This window comes from Vespa mandarinia, chromosome 9, assembly GCF_050613455.1.
Source record: "Vespa mandarinia isolate Hongniang chromosome 9, ASM5061345v1, whole genome shotgun sequence".
Taxonomy (NCBI): domain Eukaryota; kingdom Metazoa; phylum Arthropoda; class Insecta; order Hymenoptera; family Vespidae; genus Vespa; species Vespa mandarinia.
In genome coordinates, this window is record NC_140818.1 from 7,667,415 (window position 1) to 7,681,148 (window position 13,734).

The 13,734-nt window shown below is 27.3% G+C and overlaps 3 protein-coding genes and 1 long non-coding RNA gene across 11 annotated transcripts in view; 3 read left to right on the forward strand and 1 right to left on the reverse strand.

Moving 5' to 3' along the window:
- Window positions 1-12: 12 nt before the first annotated feature.
- Window positions 13-978, reverse strand: LOC118440227 (uncharacterized). Its single transcript, XR_004837799.2, has 2 exons — window positions 496-978; window positions 13-249 (listed from the first exon to the last, which is right to left on the reverse strand). It is a non-coding gene; the product is annotated as an uncharacterized LOC118440227 (long non-coding RNA).
- Window positions 979-1,801: 823 nt separating this feature from the next.
- LOC118439988 (uncharacterized) lies at window positions 1,802-6,056 on the forward strand. Of its 5 annotated transcripts, XM_035862347.2 has the most exons (8): window positions 1,894-1,910; window positions 2,043-2,067; window positions 3,116-3,946; window positions 4,014-4,235; window positions 4,325-4,555; window positions 4,625-4,884; window positions 4,986-5,379; window positions 5,489-6,056. In XM_035862347.2, exons 3-8 carry the CDS (start codon window positions 3,143-3,145, stop codon window positions 5,762-5,764), a joined length of 2,187 nt encoding a protein of 728 aa, XP_035718240.2. In that variant the 5' UTR covers window positions 1,894-1,910; window positions 2,043-2,067; window positions 3,116-3,142; the 3' UTR covers window positions 5,765-6,056. The 5 variants fall into 5 exon arrangements, with proteins under 5 accessions (XP_035718239.2, XP_035718240.2, XP_085515527.1 ...); XM_035862346.2 differs by lacking the exon at window positions 2,043-2,067 and having other exon boundaries at window positions 1,802-1,910; XM_085659401.1 differs by lacking the exon at window positions 1,894-1,910 and having other exon boundaries at window positions 1,917-2,175.
- Window positions 6,057-7,972: 1,916 nt separating this feature from the next.
- On the forward strand, window positions 7,973-10,882 carry Taf5 (TATA-box binding protein associated factor 5). The gene is made up of 11 exons (XM_035862819.2): window positions 7,973-8,135; window positions 8,241-8,426; window positions 8,504-8,706; window positions 8,779-8,975; window positions 9,057-9,261; window positions 9,337-9,456; window positions 9,528-9,673; window positions 9,800-9,937; window positions 10,014-10,207; window positions 10,298-10,589; window positions 10,668-10,882. Exons 1-11 carry the CDS (start codon window positions 8,073-8,075, stop codon window positions 10,880-10,882), a joined length of 1,959 nt encoding a protein of 652 aa, XP_035718712.2. The 5' UTR covers window positions 7,973-8,072.
- Window positions 10,883-11,195: 313 nt separating this feature from the next.
- LOC146872777 (NCK-interacting protein with SH3 domain) overlaps window positions 11,196-13,734 on the forward strand; it is a 102,847-nt gene continuing 100,308 nt past the window's right edge. For 3 of the 4 annotated variants that reach the window (XR_014982613.1, XM_085659446.1, XM_085659448.1), the window contains exons 1-8: window positions 11,196-11,336; window positions 11,426-11,610; window positions 11,672-12,526; window positions 12,611-12,813; window positions 12,884-12,987; window positions 13,075-13,293; window positions 13,367-13,539; window positions 13,629-13,726. Coding sequence is in view for 3 of the 4 variants with exons in the window: in XM_085659446.1 (XP_085515572.1) it covers window positions 11,312-11,336; window positions 11,426-11,610; window positions 11,672-12,526; window positions 12,611-12,813; window positions 12,884-12,987; window positions 13,075-13,293; window positions 13,367-13,539; window positions 13,629-13,726 (1,862 nt within the window). In the remaining variant the exon portion in view is untranslated. The remainder of the gene's footprint in view (window positions 11,337-11,425; window positions 11,611-11,671; window positions 12,527-12,610; window positions 12,814-12,883; window positions 12,988-13,074; window positions 13,294-13,366; window positions 13,540-13,628; window positions 13,727-13,734) is intronic. The other variant, XM_085659447.1, reaches the window with a different exon arrangement.

The following is a 13,734-nucleotide window of genomic DNA, read 5'->3' on the forward strand; positions in this document are numbered from 1 at the left end:
TAAAGAAAATGATTACAAAACAAATATTTTTTACATTCTCTTATACATTGTACAATATTTTCTGCTACTACTATTCCAAAAATCAATTTTCCAATATAATCGAATAATTAAGCACTTATCATTTTATAATAATTTTCAATATTTTCTTGATACTTGTTTTAATATATATATATATATATATACAATGTGATCTTCCTTTTAAACATTTCTAATATAGAATCCTGTATAGTTTTAAATATTTCTTATATCCTGCAATTTAATAAAGCTCATCATTATTTGTACATTGCGATATGCTATTAATCAATATATCCTCTCTCATGTAAATACAATTAAATCTATTGTTCTAGAATGATATATTTGTTCAATGAAAAATATATATAAATAATTATTGATATAAAAATAAGAAATTCTGTTAAGTTTATAATAGTAGGTACTTCTTAAAGACACACACACTCTCATATTTATTCTAAATATATTCATATTCTTATTGCTTACCATAAATTTTACTTAAATATCTTTTCCATGATCACAAAGATTCAAAATGATTTCGTCGTCTTGCATAAGCTCCCATGCAAGCAAAAAATCCCATAATTCCAATAATCAGACCCAAGATTAATGCTAATGTATCACCAAAATCAAAACTACCTGATGCTGAAGCTAAGTGAAATAGGGCAAATATCGAAAGTAAAAACGGCCACATGTTTTTATATAAAATAAAATACGTATCGTAGAACGAGAAATAAAATAACAATGACTCTTTACTTTCTACGAAAAAATGATTAACGACGTAGATTCACATTCAATAACAATGACATACGATAAGATCGCTTCTACAATACCACATTCTAATAATAAAACTTGAATTTATTTCTTTTTTTATTATAAATACAATTTACATATTATTATTACGTTTATTTATTATAAATAAATATATATTTATTAATTGAAATAACAGCTAAGAGTATAATATTAACAAAATATATATACGTATGTATGTATGTTGTATGTATGTATGTATGTATGCATGTATGCATGTATGTATGTATGTATGTATATATATATATTTTTTTTTGTTTATTTATTATTCCTCGACTTCACATTACTAATACACATAAATATTTTTAATATTAATTTCAATAAATATTAAAACAAAATAGAAAAAAAAAAACAATTTCTATATATCTCATTTTTAATAAAATGTTTAATCATTTTAATAAAATGTTCAATATTTTAATTCTACCAATCACGTAATATATTCATTTTGATTTGTAATAAAATTAAAAGACAAATGTATTGTTTTCTTTTCATTGCTTTTGTTATTATCATTATCATTACAATTATTTATAAAAATAAAATGGTGTAATTTTTATGTCAAATAAAATAATTTTTTATTTGCACCAATGATTATCGATATATATTCCGTTCGTTCTGTTTCATTATTTTCCTGCATTTTGATTCGCCGCTTCAATTTTGTCTAATGATAGTATCGTTTCATTTATTAACTAACAATTGTTATGGATTAATATAAATATATTATAAAAATGAAAATATATATAATTTTTGTATATATAAAAAATGAAATATAAAAAAAATAAATAACAATACGTTAATTATAAGTGATAGTTAAGTAAGTTTAAGAAATGTCCAATGTAAATCAGACATTAATATCGATAAATGATAAATCGTTATCAAAAATATAAAAAGATTAAGATTAATAAAATATCATTAAAATTATTATTTGTAAAATTGTAAATATTTGATTTTTCTAATGAATTTTATTTATTTTAAGTTTTATTATAGATTTCTGTCGGGATTTAATAGTTTTGTGGAAACAATGGAAACTTCGCTTTAGTAGGCCTTAAGGTGGCGTCACTTACTCGACGAAGAATAATTCTAGCGGGGGTAGACAGGTGCGTATCGACCGAGCAAAAACATTTTCATATTGTCAATTAATATATTTTTGGAACTATCGGAGGTATAGTAAATTCATTAGTATAACGTTTAAATTATTCTAAGATCGTGTGTTTCTTCTTTTATTTGAGGATCATCAGGTTTCATCTTTGTACGGTGAGCAATCCTTATTATTTCGTGGCCATTTTGCTATCCGTTGATAAATGCTTAGCATTTTCGTACCGACAGGTGAACCACGAATTAGTTGCAGTGTATAAAATTCAAGTGCGTATTCTCTAGCTCGCTTTATATTATTCTCTCTTGAGAATTGAATTTTCAATATGAGGGATAGAAATCATAACAAATGTTCAATCCTGAGAAAATTTGATGACCGTATTTTCTACATGAGGCATAAAGAGTTAATAAATCATTACTTTTCTCTTAACATCTATTAAAGTGTTCTGTCTTGTCTTCTTACATTTTATCTTCATTTATTTACCAACAAAGAACAATTTTTCTTAAATATCGCAATGGATAAAGCGTATTTCATTTTAAATTGTATATTAAATTGGATTCCAATTTTATACAAATAAAGTTTTAACATATAATATGTCTTTCAATAATTTTCAGTTTAACGTTTTTCATACAAAAATATAAAAATATATCCGAAAATATATATTTTTATATTTCTGTATTATGTTTTATATTAGTATGATATTTTGGTCAAATTAATCTTTCATTCATAAGAGGCATATATATATATATATTAGAATAATAATTAATAGATTAGTCTAATATGTTATATTTAAAAAAAAAAATGTATATTTTTGAATAAAGATATCAGATAATAATATTACTGATATGATGTCTTTTTTATTATTTATATAAATATGCTATATATAAATATTTTTTTTTGTAATTCTTATTTGCTATTCATTTTACGAAAAGTAGACACTAAGTATTAAGCTTTTATAATGACACATATATATAGAAACAAAAAAACATCAAAAAAAGTATGTGTAACAATAATAGTTTATAATAAATGTTATCTTTGTATTCCACTTTACATTGAACTTCAAATACTGTATTAATTTTCTATCATTAAAAAATGATGATATACCATAACAGGTTTAGATATTAGTTACATTTAATCTAATTACATTTTTTTAATAATATATTTATATGTTAAATAACCTCAATATATGTTTTTTTTTAATAATTTCAGCTTCATCCTTCATTTATACAAAAGGAAATGGAAATATCACCTGGATTGTTGGAAGTTATGGATATTGTCGATGAGAAGGATGTAATTGAATTAATCAAACATGCTGTTGCTGAAGAGATTATATTTAAGCCTGATTCCACTGATGATTCTGAGACGGAAATAGAAGAAATTATAGAAATAATTGAAGAAATAGATGAATCAAAAGACTTATTACCAGATTATTCTAAAACTGAAGATTTAGTCAAGGAAATTAAAATATCTGATAATACAAATTTTGAAGAGAATTTACAGAATCAACAATGTGATAGAAATTCTGGAATAGAGGAGGTATATATATCTGACGAAGAAAATGTAATGTTTAAAATAGAAAATGATAAAGTTCCTAAATCTTTGTATAATGAGCAACAAAAATCTAATAATAAAGTTATAACATATGATGCGGACGAAGATTGGCAAGACGAAGACATTGAACATTTAGAAGAAATAGATGAAGTAATGAATCATGAGTCAGACTCACATACAGAATCATCACAAAATTATAACTTTTTACATGAAAATGAAAGGTCTGGAGGAAACCAAGGAAAAAATTTTCCTTTACAAAGTCATAAAACAGATATTAGGAATATTATAGAATCCACTACAAAAGTAGATAAATCTCAATTGAATAAAGGTTATGGCAATGATATGCATAATATCAAAAATATTGATAATAATTTCACCCATGAAGTTATTAAAAATACTGAAAATAATTTGATATATACTGTACTTGGTTCAAGAAAACCAACGAAACAGTTGGAAGAAAAAAAATATACCGATGCACATTACATAAAGGTTTGTACAATTTATTCAAATCATAATGATAGATATGAACTATTGTGATAATTGAATATTATTTCAGATGGAACAATTAAGTGAAAATACAATTCCAGTTGAAGGAACAATTTATTATGAAGGTGAAAATATGGAAACGTTATATGTTGCTCAAGCAGTCAATGAACATGAACAATATCAGTATGATGCAGTTCCAATTGAGCAAAATGAACAAACATGGGATACAGCAAATGAAGATAGAAATTCTGAGAATGATGTTAATCAATACCAAGAAGAAGAAAATTCTCAGGTTGAGCTCAATGAAATTCAAAGAAAAAATTATTATATAATTAATTTATATATTTTTTTAATATTTCTATTTTATGATCTACATCATAGGATCAAATCTTTTTACATGAGGACGAAGATGGTCAGTTATATTTTAAAGATGATCATGGAGAATTGCAACCAGTTTATTTAACAGAAGATGGAAATTATGCTATTGCTGATAACAGTGATGATCAAGATAGTAAAGAATCACACAATCAAATGCAACAAAATAATAAAATCTCTGAAGAAGCATCTATGGATTTAACAGAATCTAAAGTTATTATTCCAAAGAATAAACAGGTATGTATTGTATCTACAAGTAACATATTATTGAATTTAAGGTTTAATAAAATTCTTCTTATCTTTCAGAATACTGTTTCTTCATCTTCTACAATTCAAGATCTTGATAATGAAGATAATACAGTAACAATTTCCTTAATAATTTCGGAAGATGAACATGGACAAAAAAGGACACAAGTTATAATACCTACAACAGATAACATGAAATGTGATATTTGCAATAAAAGTTTTAAAACATCGTTTCAACTTTTAAGACATAATAGATTAAAGCATGCTCGAGAAGAAGATATTACAACAAGAAATTTTCCTTGTGATTTATGTCCTAAAAGGTAAACTTTTTTATTTATTGAATTTTCATCTAATATTGATATTATTATTAGTTAATGCAAAAATTAATTAATTTATTATTTTTCTTAATAACAATACATAGGTATCCAGATCAAAATTCTTTGGCACGTCATAGAAAGACTCATACTGGTGATCGACCATTTCAATGTCTTGAATGTCATAAAACTTTCCCTACTTCTACTGCATTACGTCGGCATTTAACTCTGCACAATTCACAATCTCGGCCACTTCCTTGTATTTATTGTGGTCGTCGTTTTGTAGAGAAAGCTAGCTTAATGAAACATGAACAGTCACATCTACCCAATGATCAAAGAACACATACATGTGACGTGTGTCAGAAAACGTTTTTACATGCGACAGATTTAAGTTTACATAAAAAATATCATGATCCCGATAAAAAGTTTGACTGTGAAGTATGCGGTAGAGAATTTAATAGACTGAATAATTTACAAAGGCATATGATGGTACATCAACAGGTAAGTAATTTTGCTTGAAACAACTTTTTTTTTTTTTTTTTATGAAAACAGCACTTGTAAGTGCTTTAAAATTACAATTCTTTTTTTTTCACCGCCTTGAAAATACCAGCAAGGGGCAAATGAAGAAATCTTATCTTGTGACGTATGTGGAATCACGTATAAATTTATGAGCTCCTTGACGAGACATATGGTAACAACACATATGAATCCTGAAAAATTAAGACAACAAGCAGAAGAGCAACGGAGGAAGCGTGAAAATAATTATCGACGTTATTTGGAAAATAGAAAAATGTATGAAACACAACATACGGGTGGATATATTTCGAAACGTAATTATCATCATAACGCACGTATGCTTAGCGGAAATAACGAAGAAGTGGCTTGACTTCAATTTTTAATAGTACATTGAACGTATGAATGAAGTTTAAAATTTATTACTATTATTAAAATAATTATGTTTATTACGCACGAGTAGAGTTATGAATAAATTCATTCATTTCTTAATCATTTCACAATCTAATTCATACCTCTCAGGCAATGTATTAGTAATATGATCATTATTGGAAGATGTATTTGAGAGTTTTATTATTTATCTCATGCAACCCATTCTTAATTTTTGACTCATTTTATTAATAATTCGACAATATGCATTTAATTTATCAAACACATAATAAATGTTAGGTTTAAGATATTGTCAAGAATATCTATAATATCTATGGGTATAAATATATATATATATAGGTATAAATAAATAAATATATATATATGTATATACATATATATATATATAAATAGTATAAAGTAATACAATATAGTCATTGTAGAATAATGACTGAATAAATAAATATGTGATAAGAATATATAATTTTCTTTATTTCTGTATTAACTTTATATATATATTTGTTTTATATTCATTGATTTAATACCTACTTTATATCGAATTCCATGTATTATCAGTATTTATAGTTATGCATGTATGCAACCATTACACACGATGAAATTAAAGAAAAGGACGATACATTTTTTTTGTCGTCATCTTTATTCTTTGTGTATATTTATATATCTTGAATATCTAATATGCAAATAATTATAGTGGTAAAAAAGTATTTTATATAAAAAAATATTTATTATCATTACACATTGTATAACAATAGTATTACACTTTATCTCATTTTAAATAAACTATTCTTTCAATTACTTTTTATATTTATGTAAAATGTGTATAACAATATAGTATATTTTATTTCTTATTAATAATTATGTATTATACAAATAATTGGTAACAATCAGGTCTGCATAATTTTTCAATTAAATATGCTGTTGTATAAACAATTATATGAATTATAAATATTTGTTATATTGTTATTGATAAATAGTAAATTATTCTATGCATATGTATTGTTTAAATATATACATATATAATGTTTAAATAAATGTAAAATAATCAAAAGAATTAATTATATATGTATATATATATATATATATATATATATGATGATATATACATATATATATATATATGAGAAAACGCAGACTGTAATGAAACTACTGTATTAACTCATAGAAATTCAATGAAATTAATTCTTTGCCATCGGTCTCATCGTCCCTGTTATTTATATATAACGATTAATGCAACACATACTAACGAGTTTGATATGTTTTCCTTTATATTATATATCTTATATTTGACTTGTGATACCGTAATTGAACGAGGATCAAGGATCTCTGTGAGATTCATTCATCGCTAAGGATCAATCAGTAGCAAGTACTATTTAGAGAATTAACGTAAAATATAGCAATTAATTTTGTTTTTATAATAGAAATGTTATACGTTCTCTTATTTATTTGAAATTTATTAGTGTTGAATTTTTATCATTACTTAACAAACTTGTCGTATTTATTAAGATATATTTGTTAAAAATGTAATATAATAAAATTTGTCTTAAATTTAATTAACTCAATACTTTATATTTTTACATAAAATACATTAAATATACTTTAATTGGATGAAGTATTACCTTGTACCGTTCAATCGAATCTTCTTCTAACACATCTAGAAGAAAACACTGATTATAAAACTTAAGACTGGCCACACACACAGTTTTCATACTAAGTAATACTAAGATTTCGATCAATCGCATTGTTCGATAGTAGGCAATGTAGAGATCGAAAAATTCAAGATGGAATCCTACTGTCACGATTTTTATAGATAGCCAATCAGATTGCGAGATTGTCTGACATCAGAATTTAGCAAAATAAACGAAGTATCTATAAACCAACTGTATCACTCATAGGAATTATTTAGTTAAATATTGGATTGAAATCTTATCTTATGGTGAAAATAAAATTGTAAAATGTATCATTCGTACGATAAAATGTAATACAGATTCTTAAGAGTCACAAGATATGAATATTCCTATGACAGATTTCAATCATTTTTATGGTCACGGAGCTTTCCAATTTTTTTTCTTTATAAATGGTTTAATTAATTCTAACAATAAATATAAAATGTTTATATCATTTCAAAAAATCTACAGTGGCTCCATCATTTGTTTTTGAACGGCAAATGTCATGATGGCTTTCTTATATCTATTCGACTATTGAGCATTTTGAATCGAAACAAACTTTTAAAAAAGGTCCTGTGATAAATGTTAATTTGATTAATAAGGATTTATTAAACAATTCAATCAAATATGGAGAACGAAAAGAGTACTATGCTTGCTGTTTTACAACTTCTTAGGAAATATAATTTAAAGGTAAATTAATGATTTATGAGAATTAGTAAATATAACCTCAATGTTTGTATAAATATTTATGATGATATTAATATTGGTTTATATCTCTTATATTCTTTCATTTAGGAAACTGTAGAATTATTCAGGAAAGAAGCAAATCTTACAGATGTATCCACAGATGAAACTCAACAAACAGATTCAGAAGTAAGCAGTGTTCTGTCAGCTTATAAAAGTGAAGGTGATCCTGCTTTATACGAAAAGGCATATAGTGAATTAAAGAAATTTGTAGAAAGTTCTTTAGACATTTACAAGGTAAAATAGTAGATCCAAAAAATCATAAATCTTAATATTTTCTATCAGAAGTATTCATTTTCTTTATCAATGATCAGCATGAGTTAGGTACGATATTATATCCAGTATTGGTACATATGTATCTAGAACTAGTATACAATAATCATTCTGAAGAGGCAAAACAATTAATAGAAAAATTTGGAGGAAATTTAGAAGAATATTATCAATCTGATTTAAAAAAACTTTCAAATGTCACAAGACGTGAACAAATGGCGGGAAATGAATTGACAGACACATTTAAGTATGTACTTTAATTTGTGATATCTATATATATATGTTAACAAGTAATAGTTTCTTTGACAAATTGTTATAGATCCAATCAATTTATTATAAGAATGTCAAGAGATACTTTATCGATATTAAAACGACATTTGCAAGAAAAAAAGCATAGTGTATTGTTGAATATTATACAAGAACATTTATATTTTGATATGTATGAAGGAGTTGCTCGTAATAAACAACAAATTGAAGCTACTTCTGGTGCTGTAGTGGGCGAAGCAACAAGACAAGGTATTGTATATCTTTTCAAGAAATTAGCATTGAAAGGCATTTGATGAGATAAAAAATATTTATGAGTTATATTTTTCATAGATAATAAAGCAAAGGTTTATTATGGTCTTCTAAAGGAACCGGATATTCAATGTGTTCCACCAGCTGAAGAAGAGGAGGATGATGTAGCTGGTGCAGATGGTGATAAACCAAAAAAAAAGAAGGCTAAAAAAGATCCATTGTTTTCAAAGAAAACAAAATCAGATCCAAATGCACCACCTGTGGGCAGAATGCCATTACCCAACTTGTAAGTTAAATATTTTTTATATGTTAGGTTAATTTGTTTTAATTTCATATTATTATTTTTATCATTTTAATATAGAAAGGATGTAGATAAGTTAGAAAAGGTTAAAGCATTGAGAGAAGCATCTAAGAGAGTTGTTCTTGGTCCTGACACATTACCTTCTATTTGTTTTTACACATTACTTAATACTGTACATAGGTAAGTATATCTATGTATCAATACCTTTTTATAATTTTTTAATTAATAAATATATTTAAAATTCTACTTAGTGTAACTGCAGCAGAAGTAGCAGAAGATTCGAGCTTATTAGCTGTTGGGTTTAGTGATTCTGCCATTAAAGTATGGAGTTTAGTTCCGCAAAAATTAAGACTGATGAAATCTGGTGAACAATTGCAAGATATTGATAGAGAAGCAGGTATATTTATTAGATATTTATTACGTCTATATCTTTTATTTGGATATATATATATATATATATATATATATATATATATATATATATACATATATACATATATAATGTTCTGCAATTGTGATATAGATGATGTATTAGTCAGAATGATGGATGATAGGACAGCAGAAACATCAAGATCATTATATGGACATAATGGACCAATATATAATCTTTCTTTTAGCCCAGATAGGAATCTTTTACTTTCATGTTCTGAAGATGCTACAGGTAAACTAATTATTAACTTTTTTTACATATTTCTCTTTTTATCAATTTTACAAAGATTTTATTTAATGAATTACAGTAAGATTATGGTCACTTCATACATGGACGTGCGTAGTTTGTTACAAAGGTCATTTATTTCCAGTATGGTGTATAAGATTTTCACCTCATGGTTATTATTTTGCAACAGCCTCTCATGATAAAACAGCTAGACTTTGGGTGACCGATTGTCATCAACCTCTTAGAATATTTGCTGGTCATTACTCTGATGTTGATGTAAGTTTTATTATAAGAAAGTGTCATTGCCAATTACATTAAACATTAAATTTTAACATTTTTAAATGCAAATTAACATCTGTTTTATAGGTAGTACAGTTTCATCCTAATTCAAATTACATTGCAACCGGTTCTAGCGATATGACCGTGAGATTATGGGATTGCGTAACCGGTAGTCAAGTAAGATTAATGACAGGTCATAAAGGTCCAATATATTCTCTTGCATTTTCGGCTGAAGGTCGATTCTTAGCTTCAGCTGGTGCTGATTGTCGCGTGCTTGTGTGGGATTTGGCACATGGTCATCTTGTTGCTGCTTTATCTAGTCATACAAGTACCATACACTGTTTATCCTTCAGTAGAGATGGAAATATATTAGTTTCAGGTAAGATCGTTTTACCATTTCCAATGACTCTTAAAGTTTTCTCTCAAGTCATTAAATTAATATATCTCCATTTTATAGGGTCATTAGATTGTACTATTATATTATGGGATTTTACGAAGTTAGCAGAAGAAATGAGTTTGGAAGATGTTAATGTTTCGCATAATCCTGATGTAAAGACCAACGCTGAAACATATTTATTGCGAACGTTTCCAACGAAAAATTCTCCAGTTTTGACCTTACATTTTTCTCGAAGAAATTTACTTTTAGGAGTTGGAATGTACGATTCTATGTGACCCCTTTTGACATCCTCTCCTATCCTTGTTCATTCAATGTATTAAATCTAAATGCACAAATGCATCATCATTGTAATATAACAATCATCGTTAATAAAATTTTCTACATTTTATTATTTCATGCTGCCCGCATTAACAAACATGATGCATTTCGATCGATACTCGAGAAATGTCTGTATTGCTTTGCACCAGTCTGCGCTCGTACTGCAGTTGAAAGTGTGTTTGAGATTACGGTTATAGAGGGCTCCTCGAGATCCCTTCGAAAGCATATACTGTTGTATATCCATGAAAAGGAGCAAGAAAACTATTATGTCGAGCAGATTTGAAAGTGAAATGTTCGTAGCCTGCGCCGAGTAGTTTCCTGTCTGTCTAGTTTTTATTTGGGCGTGTCTCTGGTGAAAGTACACTGTGCATTTGACTATCCGAACGATGGGTGACAATAGTGTAAGGTTAGGTAAGTTTACGATCGGTTTAGTTTCACATATTAAATGACTTATTTGTCCTTTTTCGTTGATTTTAATATTGAAATTTTTTCGTACTTAGAACATTATGAAATGCTAAAGGCATTATATGATTTCGATGCCACCTTCGCTAAAACTCTCAGCTTTCGTGAAGGGGATCATTTTATATTCCATCAGAGTAATACAAAGCAAAGAAATTGGTGGCAAGTAGTGAATAATAAGGCTCAGGTTGGATATATTCCATCTAATTATGTCACTACCGTAAAGGTATGTCAAGTCTTTCGAATGTTCTATCAAATTCTTCATTATATCAACCGCTGATCATCAGGTACAGGCACAATTTTTCATCGACTTTCTGGATGGATCTATACTAATTCTACAATCGGAAAGTAATAAAAGCGGTGATACTCATAAACAAGATCTATTATCCGACTTGCTGACGAGAAGAAAACAAATAGCGTTAAATAAGAAACAACAAGCACCGAGTCAGAAAAAACAAGCACCAATGCCTCCTGATTTTGGAAATACTACTCCAACCAAAGAAACTATTGCTTCTACATGTCCTAATTCAGAGGTAGATGTCAGACATATACAAAGTAATACTTCTTATGTAACAGCACAAACGACTCTTCATGGTAATTTGGATCAAGGAGAAGTATATAATACACAGTGTCGACGCCAGTCTGGAACTGAACAACGTAGACAGTCCTTTCCTCGTCAGTCTAGTTCAGAGACAGTTCAAAAAGCTTATCCTACGACGCCGGAAATACGTAAGAGTCCTTCGCAGATTAGTGCACGAACGTCTCCTAATGGTTCGCCTATAAAAACTAATTCCATGTGTAATATAAATTCCAAAACGGCTTATCAATTACTCGACAAAGTTCGTCGAAATACTCAATTAAGTTATGAAATGTCTAAAGTGGCAGTCATAGTTGTTGTATCTGACTTACAACATCTGTTACCTGAAAGTGTAAATCACTATTTTGAAGCATTATTGCAACAATTAGAAACACCGCTAACAGTATCAAAAATGAATATCGAAGAAACTTATGATGCAAGTAGACTCAAAATCATTTTCACTGAACTCACTTCTTGCAAAGAAGATTCTCAACAAAGAAATTGGATGCTTTATGAGGATGAATCTGTTATAGTAGAAAACATTACTGAGCTTACATCTATACTGGTATTATCTTTGTACATAAAATTTGTTGAAACATTTTAAATTGATAATAAAATATATATTCATATATTGCTCTTCCTATCGTAGACAAATGCAGATGCAAATGTTTCAAGATACATTTTAAAACAAGATCAATACAATGGCGTTAACGTATTAATTCAGTATTATCAAATGGAGCCTAGATGGACTATAAGACAATTACTGTTGCAATCATTTGGTGTAATGTGTAGTTTAGATTCTATCATTTTAACTATTATGTTAAACAGCATATTACCAATGGAATTAGCAAGGTAACATAGTTTTGCATAATTTAATATTACATATGCAAAACCAGAAAGTTTCTTTTCTAACTTTGTTTAGAGATATGAGGAGTAATCCAAGAAATGTACAGAAATTAAATTATTCTTCATTGCTACTTAGTATGATTTTTTCAATGGGTGAACCAATGCCAGTTACACATTGGGGTGAGTAAAGTAGGTAGTACGTTACATCTAGAACATTAATTTATACATTTGTTTTTTACGATTATCGCATTACGAAAATGATTGCAGAACAACTAGGATCTGATTTTGTCTCGTTCCTCTTGGATTTGATAGAAAACCCACCAGACTCTGATTTGGAAGATCAAATTCCTGATTTATTCGTCAATTTAATATTATCCTATAATTTGCAATTTACGAATTCGGAAAATCCATTAATAAGTGCATTAAAAGAAAGGACAGTAGCAAAAATTTTCACTGAAAAAATCCTCTTTCTTTTTAACAGAGAAGGTAAATTATTTTTGTCGATTTTTATAAAGGAAAAGATGGAAAGCTATTTTTTTTGTAATATAATATACCGCAGAGGATCCAGTAAGAATATTTGATCATGAACCACAACCTCCTCATTCCGTATTGAAATTGTTTATCGATCTGTTTAATAACGACTATACAGCAGGTCTTTTCTATACTAACGACGTGAAAGTCTTAATTGAAATTATTTTGAGGCAACTTTTCGATATGTATCCTGGCGATAAGGTAAAGATTTTCATAAAGTTTATACTATATCTATATTGAAATTTATTAAATAATGAATTAACCTTATATTATAATTATTCTCTATATAGCGTAGACAATATTTAGAATTGTGTCGTAGAGTATTACGTACTTCAAATTATAATGAACATCGGCATCAATCCGAAGATCTTTTAAAATGTTTTACAAGGTAAAAAG

Excerpts from the sequence above, each read along its gene's own strand:
- LOC118439988 (XM_035862346.2), top strand. The coding sequence starts at position 3,143 with ATGGAAATATCACCTGGATTGTTGGAAGTTATGGATATTGTCGATGAG. Across the intron at positions 4,236-4,324 it reads AAGAAGAAGAAAATTCTCAG|GATCAAATCTTTTTACATGA; the intron begins GTTGAGCTCAAT and ends TCTACATCATAG. Across the intron at positions 4,556-4,624 it reads TTATTCCAAAGAATAAACAG|AATACTGTTTCTTCATCTTC; the intron begins GTATGTATTGTA and ends CTTATCTTTCAG.
- Taf5 (XM_035862819.2), top strand. The coding sequence starts at position 8,073 with ATGGAGAACGAAAAGAGTACTATGCTTGCTGTTTTACAACTTCTTAGG. Across the intron at positions 8,136-8,240 it reads TTAGGAAATATAATTTAAAG|GAAACTGTAGAATTATTCAG; the intron begins GTAAATTAATGA and ends TCTTTCATTTAG. Across the intron at positions 8,707-8,778 it reads GAATTGACAGACACATTTAA|ATCCAATCAATTTATTATAA; the intron begins GTATGTACTTTA and ends AAATTGTTATAG.